We start from the raw sequence: 8,129 nt of genomic DNA, 5'->3' as shown, positions 1-8,129 counted from the left end.
CTGGATCATGACCTCATAGCACATGGAGGATAAGATGGTTCTCTTTAACCCATATCACTCAATTATCTAGCTGAAGACACACCCCAATTCTAGGGCAAGGGATGGTACGATTCTGATACACCCAAACATAGGAGGAAGGTTATAATTGGGACATTCGGCCATAGCCATCCTTCATATTGAGCCTCCTCTTTATGACATTTATGCTTTATCCCCATGAGTTTTATGCCCTTAGCTTCAATCAGAATGATATACACTATGAGTTTATTGTAAATGAATAAAAGTACATATTTGATTCATGTTTCCTTGGTATGTTTCTGTGTAATACCCTTAAACTGGACACTTAATGAGACTCATGTTAGTTTAGAACGTTCACAGCCAGTGGGTCGATTTGGGGAGACCTATCCTGATAAGGTTGACACTGATGTGCCACCAAGTCGGTTGGGGTGGCCTATCTCAGCTACCAGGGTGAGACCCTAGGCACATGCAGTGTAGGGTCATTTGAACCTTTGAACTAGACCCGATTTCCAGTGTTGCCTAGACCTTGGAGATTAATGGGCAAAACTGAAAAGTTACACCCGACCCCTAGACTCGATTATGATACTGCACTAGGTGTTGGATTGGGCTGTCTTTGATGTACCAATCAGTGAGATCCTTAGCGGGGGTCAAAACCTGTGTATGTTGGGACAGTCTGAGAATTTATCTGAGTGGGTGATCATAGTGACATGATCAACCCCTTTGTCGAACAAAGGTAATGATTGGGCATGCACTCTCTCTGATGGAAACCAAGACTGCCGGCAACCGATTTCAATCGTTGAGATTTGTTTTGCAAAATATGTTTTATATGATATATAAAAGTATATATATTATGGTTTCTAAAATGTTTGCAAAATATTTTAATTCCCGGGATCCATATAAGCAGAGAGTTCAACATTGTTCCTTGTAGCCGAGGGAGAGGTCCTCTCTTATCGGGCAGTGTTTAATCATTATGGGCTGAGAGGTTAAGTGTAAGACCATTGAGGATAATGCATGATGGGCTAATTTTGCATCTACCCACAGTCCCTGGGTGTTACAAGGTGGCTTGGCCCAGGGACCATTTAGGGTAAGTGTTGGGCCCATAGAGCCCATTTGATGGGTTTCAGAGGGTGCATTGTCCATAACAGTGTATTCGGCCAAGCCTTGTAACAAAGGCTGGGCTGAACCCATGTGGTTGATGTGTAGATCAATGCTTGGGTCCCACGCCATACAAGGAAGCCCAATTGGGCAGCAGTTAGGAAGGTAAGTGAGCATTTGACCTTAATGGGCCTAAAGCCCATTTCGAACTGGGCTATTTAATTAGTTAAATATGGGGCGAATTCTGAGATGGATTAGCAAATAGGATAGGGTCTTAACCCTATCCACTTAGAGAGTCCATATCTGAATGTGATTCAGACCTGGAAACCTCCTAATGAGATTAGGAGAAGGCTGATCTAATCTGCAGATAAGATAATGGCTTATCCTTATCACCTAATGGGATGTTTGGTCCAAATATGATTTGGATCAACAACTCCTAATTGGATTAGGAACTGATCCTTTAGGGTTACAAAAGAAGGAAGGGGTGACAACCTTTAGAAGATAGATATTCACATCCTCTTTAGTGCTGAAATCACAGAAGAAAGAACCAAGCAACCCTGCAGAATTCTTTCTTGCCGCCTACCTTGCCAGTTCGATCTCCAGTTCAGTGGGAGAAGTCAAGATTTGATTTTGATATCAGTTCTTTGTGAAAGGATTGATAGGAAGCTGTGCTCACGTGCCATCCCGCTATTTGCTGCGAAGGACTAGGTTCTTAGAGAAGAACTCTACTGATTCTGCTCCATCCTGCACTGTGTCATCTTTAGTGGGAGCAGTCTTTAGATCATTTCTTGGGCGTGAACACCTCCATTGGGAGATATTACTTCTCTGTATCAGGTATAATTCTCTCTTACTGCTTTTGTTTAGATTTGGTTCTGTTTATGGTTCAAGATTGATCATTGAAAATATGATTTTTTAAATAGAGATTTTAGTTCTCAGTTGAAAGGGAGAGAAAAATTTTTGAAATTTGCCCACCTTATTCCGCAAGATTTGGACGTCTATACGATGGATCTCTCATTCCTTCATTTTATGTGTATGCTCACTAGGAACTTTGACAACCATCTTAGCAATTAATCAAAGGCTGCCCTTGTAGGAATGTATGGTCCAAAGAGTGTCAAAGGGTATGCACCAAGGAGGTTAAATGTTCCTTATCAATGAGAATGTCAAGCTTTTGATAGTTTGCTCAAAGAATACTGATAGTATTTAATTACAAAAATGACACTATGGTTAAATCTAGTAGTGTTTATTTGAAAAATAAATGATTATTCTAATAAGCACTTATATTGGGCCAAAAAACACTCTTTTCAAATAGCAGTATGGGTATTTTCAAAATGACATCATGGGCCAAAAAGGAAATAAATGCTCATTGAATAAGTAATAAAAATAAGTCCAAATTTTAGGCTTTTCAAATGAGCATTTATTTTATTTTTTAAACAAACACTTATTTCGGTCTTTTTACTTATCAATCGCTAATAAATGCTTATTTATGTGGTTCTGGCTCAAAATAATTGCTTACTTGAATAAGTAATTATTATTTTTAAACACCGCTCACTAACATGCAGGCATGCCAAGCCTATTCAGACCGTCATACTACACCCTTAAAAGGCACTCACCTCTGCACAGTAGAGGCAGTCCTAGGGAGGATAAATGGAGGACACCTCCTCCATTTGCCATTTCGGCAATCGGCACCAACTTAACCAAAACAAGAGTTAGCAATCAACGTACTCTTTGCTCATATACACAAACAAATTCCACCGAGTGATACATTTGTTCTATTTCTTTCTCTCTCTCTCTCGTTGAGAGCCGAGACAGAAGTACAAACGTAAAAGCAATGTGCTCCTTCGTAGGTACATTCAAGTGGAACAAGTCTTTTACAAAGCAAACATGTTTAGAGGTTATATATTATGTAAAAAGACTGGAAAATTTTATTTGAAGTTTCTCGAAATTTCACATTTTCTGTCTTTTTGGGTATTTCCATGCATTAGTCTTTTTATCCTTCCGGTTTTTTATTATAAAAAAAAAAAAAACTGATTTTCGGTCTTTTAACTTTGACTGAAACTCAAAAGACCACATGAAAAGACTTACCAGACGCCACTATAATTTTGGGTTAATAAGAAAAAATAAATTTCACACAGGCGGAGCTAACTGGGGGTGGCGGAATGGAGCCGTAACCCTCATAAAACCCATTTAAGTTTCACTTATATTTTGACCCTTTATCCATATTTCCTAAGTTTTAACCCCCTCGAAATAAAAAAGAAAATCTAACTCCGCCCCTGATCTCACATCTACGAGGACAAAAAAACTTCCAATCCAAATGCAATAAGCCAATAACAGGGGTTGGAGCCAATACTTCTTTCCAGTAAACAATCGAGAGAGAAAAAGAAATGGGTGGACGGTGGTCCAAACTCGGGAGTCCCGAGTCGAGACGCCACTAACTCGTGGGTATGATTGATTCTGGTTTTGGGAAAGGCAAAAAAGGAAAAAAAATCATCCAGCATTATAAGAGAGTATACTTGGTAGCGAAAAGAGCCACTCCTCATTTGAAAGGTGTATCGGACCAGCATTCTCACTCAATTCTTCTGCTGCTCGCTTCGAGCATTCATATGGCGAGCATAAGCTTCATCGTGGGCATCATAGGTAGGTATTGTATTAACACCTGGGTTAGTTCCAACCTTTCTTCATTTCGTTCATTGTTTAATTTGTTCATGGACGTTCTTTCTCTGCAGGCAACATAATCTCCATACTTGTCTTCACTTCTCCCATGTGAGTAACAGAGACATATCTTGGCTCTCTTCTCTAGCTAATTGTATGAAAAGAAAGAAATTAGATTTCAAGTGTGTTTCAACATCAATATCTAGTCTGTGTTAATTGGGTTAATTGTCGACAGAGGCACGTTCCGGCGAGTGGTGAAGAAGAAATCAACTGAGAGCTTCAAGGGGCTCCCGTACATCTGTACTCTGTTGAGCACCTCCTTGTGGTCTTTCTATGGACTTCTCAAGCCTGGTGGTTTACTCATCGTCACCGTCAATGGCACCGGCGCTGTGTTACAGTTCATATACGTCACTCTTTTCCTCATTTATGCACCCAAGGATACAAAGGTAACCAAGTAGCTAGATTCTCTGTTGCTCCGCGTCTCAGCTGTCTGTCTGTGTATGTGTTTCTGAGTGCATGGGCCATTGCGTACAGGTGAAATTGATGAAGCTGGTAGCTCTCTTGAACGTTGGATGTCTGGGACTTGTGATCGCTGTGACTCTTCTGGCGATACATGGAAGTCTTCGGCTCACTGTGGTGGGGTTCTTATGCGCAGGGTTAACACTGGGCATGTATGCTTCACCACTAGCTGCCATGGTAAGCCAGCCGCTTATTTGCTGTCTGAGTCAGGATCTCCGGCCAACATATATAATACCTTTTAACACTCTCCAACATGATCTCACACCACACATCTCATAGTCTCGTACATGGCCGGTCTCATATCTTTAGTTGGTATAGGGTGTTGGAACTTATGAAAATATCCTAGATAAATATTGCTATTATTAATTTGCTGACAAGCTTCATTATATAGAATAGTTCAATAACTGTATGCCTAATAATTAGTTTAATTATATTGAAATTAAGATAAATGACTGAATTGCAATTTTCTTTGGTGAAATTAATAGTTGGTTTGTTCATATCTAACAAATTTTTATTACTTTATACAATTATAAACAATGATAATTATAATCCGAAAAAATCCAAACCAACAGCTACGTTCATGTATTTCACTCCCACTAACACTTGGTTGTAAGTCTCTGCACGAGGAATTCGTTTATACGGTTGCTTGGTACATTAATTTGTTCTAGACTTTTGTTAGCCTCTCACTCTCTCAATTTGCTTTTAAATTAATTTAAGCATGTTTTACCTGTGAACACTGGTATTTAGAATTAGAGCCACATAAATTCCTTTAGTCCTTTTCCACTTGATGACAAAGCTTCAAAGGAAGTATTTTTGTACTGTCATGGCCCATGACAGTAGAAGTGTAGAACAAAATTCATTTATTAGGACTAGGGGTCTCAATTGGATTGAGTTTGGTCCAATCCGATCCACTCCAATGTGAGTCTATTATAAATGGACCAGGTCTAATCCAATATAATGAATGTTTTGAATTAATTTGGTCCAGTCCAATTCAATGTCTAAACAGTCCAATCTGTTCAAATTCATTTTGATTTAGGTTGGTTTCAACTCAAACTCAGTCCATTGACACATATATTCTTATCTTTTATCAATGGACCAGACATTGGCTTAATCCAATCCAGTCTAATATAAATTTGTTACAGATGGACCAGATTCAATCCAATCTAATAAATATTTTGGACCGGATTGATCCTATCCAATATGTCTTGTTGATCCATCCAAATTGATTTTGGACTGAACGGGGCCCAATCCAAAACCAGTCCATTGACACCCTTAATTAGGACCACTTGAGAGTTGGGAATGTGAGATCGTCTAGCTATTTGGTAGAGAGAGATTATCAGGTTGGATTGCAACAGAAGGGTTTGAGATAGAGATCGATGGAACCTTGCATATTCGATCCAAATTTGAAATGGATTCCAATTCTAATCGGACAAACAGACACCGCTTGCAATTGCATTATCTACTCTAATGAATCACGTATTTTCAAGAAAAAGTTTGTACCGATTGTGTGGCATAGCTCAACTTTATTCTTTTCTTGTTTCTGTTTGATTGACAGAGGACGGTGATAAGGACAAAGAGCGTGGATTACATGCCCTTCTCACTTTCCTTCTTTCTCTTCCTCAATGGGGGTGTTTGGTCTGTTTATGCTGTGCTCGTCAAAGACTTGTTTATTGGGGTATGTCTTACGTCTTCCCTTTTATCTTTCGTTTCTTTTTTCTCCTCTAACTTTTCCTTTGTTTGCCACCCCTCCAATATATACATTTTCCACTTCTCAAACTCTCAATTCACAGTCGGTTTTTTCGGTATATAGAGGGGGAAGTTGATTAATAAGAAATTAACCAATTTTTTCACTTTCACACGGGTTTTATGTTAAATCAATTTTCATCTCTTAAGTGGATAAATAACTTTTTCACTTGTCAAAATATTATAGGGCAAAATTTTCCATTCCAATAATAAAATTTATGGATAAAAATGGTTAATTATTTTGTGTAAATTACTAAAATCTCCCATGAAGTTTTGGACCGTTGCTGAAACTTTCCTTGAAGTTTGGTAATTGCAATCGCTGCCCTTGAACTTTTTGACACAGTTGCAAGTAGACCCCCTCTTAGAATCCTCTAACCAGGCATGAAAATGTCCAAAATACTCATATATATAGTTATGTTCAAGGTACAAAGTATCGTTATGTATCGACTAATACGTATCATTCCGGGACCCTTCTGATATGCCCCTACAGTGGGTGTATCGGGGGTCTGACCGGTTCAGGGGATGGAGGGGTCCTAGACCAATACGCCCCTACCGGCGTATCGGGTATATCGATATTTTGAACCTTGGTTACGTTGACCAATATATTTATTTTCCATTTTTTCTTCATATCGATCACTACCCCAAGCCCTCTCATTCTCTTTTCCAAAATTGATTTATTTTTTAAAATTTTTTAGGTAAAACTGCAACTTTAAACTCTACTTTTTTTATTGTTGTTGTTCATAAATTTTGTATTATTTCTACCGTATAAATCAGCCTTGAAAGTAACCGTGTGGGTATTTTGGGCATTTTCATTTCTTTTGTTAAAAGTTTTTAAGTCGAAAAATTCAGGGGGAGGTAATTGCAACTGTGGAAGGAGAGGATTAATTTACCCTCAAATTTATGATCAAAATAACAGATATGCCTGCAAAAGTTGATCATACTGTTTACTATTTTTATGTTGGTTAAAGCGAGTGGGCCATGAAACATTTGGCCTTTTGCACAGTACACCCAATGGACCACACCGACACCAGCTTGGGTCCATGGACGAATGGATTTATAAATAACTTACCGAATCCTCTGGAGTCTGGACCATATTGAGACGGGTCAAGTATGCATGGACCCAACCCATATGTATGGAGCTGACGTGGTATACCATGATTGGTCAAGTATTACGACGACGAGAACCGTAGACTGGTTCGAACTTTAATTTCACAATTTGCAACTAAGTATAATACGTCTGTGTATGCGTAGGTTCCAAACGCAATCGGTTTCGTACTGGGGTCGGCTCAGTTGATACTGTACGCAGTTTACAGGAGGAAATCGGCGTCCCAAAAATCAACAGAGGCGAAAGAGGAGGAAGGTTCGGCCCACCTTGTCCGTGGAAACGTGGAGATGTCTGAATACGAAGATAGCAGCGAGTTCAAGACGAAGAATCGAAGCCTGAACAAAGGAATGAGCCTCCCCAAGTCGTCTGTTGCTCGGCAGCACAGCTTCACCAAAATCCTCAAGACGCTTTCTTTGAGTCCATACAAATTGCATCACTCCAGTTTGGCCGACGACGACGAAGACGACGTCGAGAAAGGGACCACCACCACTACCACCCACAGTCACCATTGATCGTCATCTACTTCTACAGTTCTACTGCAGCGACGTAAATAAATCAAACCTAGGATAAAAGTCCCCCGTACGCATAACATACAATGAAAGATGTTTGGATCCGCTAGCTGTACTTTTTTATTTTTATTTTCTGCATTGGTCTCCTGAGTGGTTTCAACTTTCAAGTCTAAACTTTTATGGGAGTGCAGCAGATCCCGGGTCTATGTTGTGGGGTGTCATCAATTGAAATGCCTGTTATTGTGTTTAACGATTAAAGAGCGCATTATCATTTCTCAGTCCTCAGTCCTTTTTGCCTTTATTATGTGTGTCTATTAGTCTGAGTGTTACAAGGACAACACACAAAGGGGGACAAGCAAGTTGTGGTTGTGGTTTTAATTGGTATGTAAGATTATGACCTACCCTGCTAATATCGACTCTAGATTGCTGTTAATTCCTTCCTCTTTTTAATCTTTCATTGAAAGAGAAAAGTACAAAGGATACACTGCTAAGGT

The 8,129-nt window shown here is 39.3% G+C and overlaps 1 protein-coding gene across 1 annotated transcript; it reads left to right on the top strand.

The window, feature by feature from the left end:
- Positions 1 to 3,470: 3,470 nt before the first annotated feature.
- Positions 3,471 to 7,920, top strand: LOC148867569 (bidirectional sugar transporter SWEET16-like). Its single transcript, XM_088980270.1, has 6 exons — positions 3,471 to 3,744; positions 3,834 to 3,870; positions 3,995 to 4,205; positions 4,294 to 4,455; positions 5,834 to 5,953; positions 7,273 to 7,920. Exons 1-6 carry the CDS (start codon positions 3,552 to 3,554, stop codon positions 7,636 to 7,638), a joined length of 1,089 nt encoding a protein of 362 aa, XP_088836396.1. The 5' UTR covers positions 3,471 to 3,551; the 3' UTR covers positions 7,639 to 7,920.
- The last annotated feature ends 209 nt before the right edge of the window (positions 7,921 to 8,129 follow it).

Source organism: Nelumbo lutea, chromosome 3 (assembly GCF_056320005.1).
Source record: "Nelumbo lutea isolate HS-2025 chromosome 3, American lotus-T2T, whole genome shotgun sequence".
NCBI lineage: Eukaryota > Viridiplantae > Streptophyta > Magnoliopsida > Proteales > Nelumbonaceae > Nelumbo > Nelumbo lutea.
Note: the sequence above shows the minus strand (reverse complement) of the source record. Positions and strands in the feature narration are given on the sequence as shown.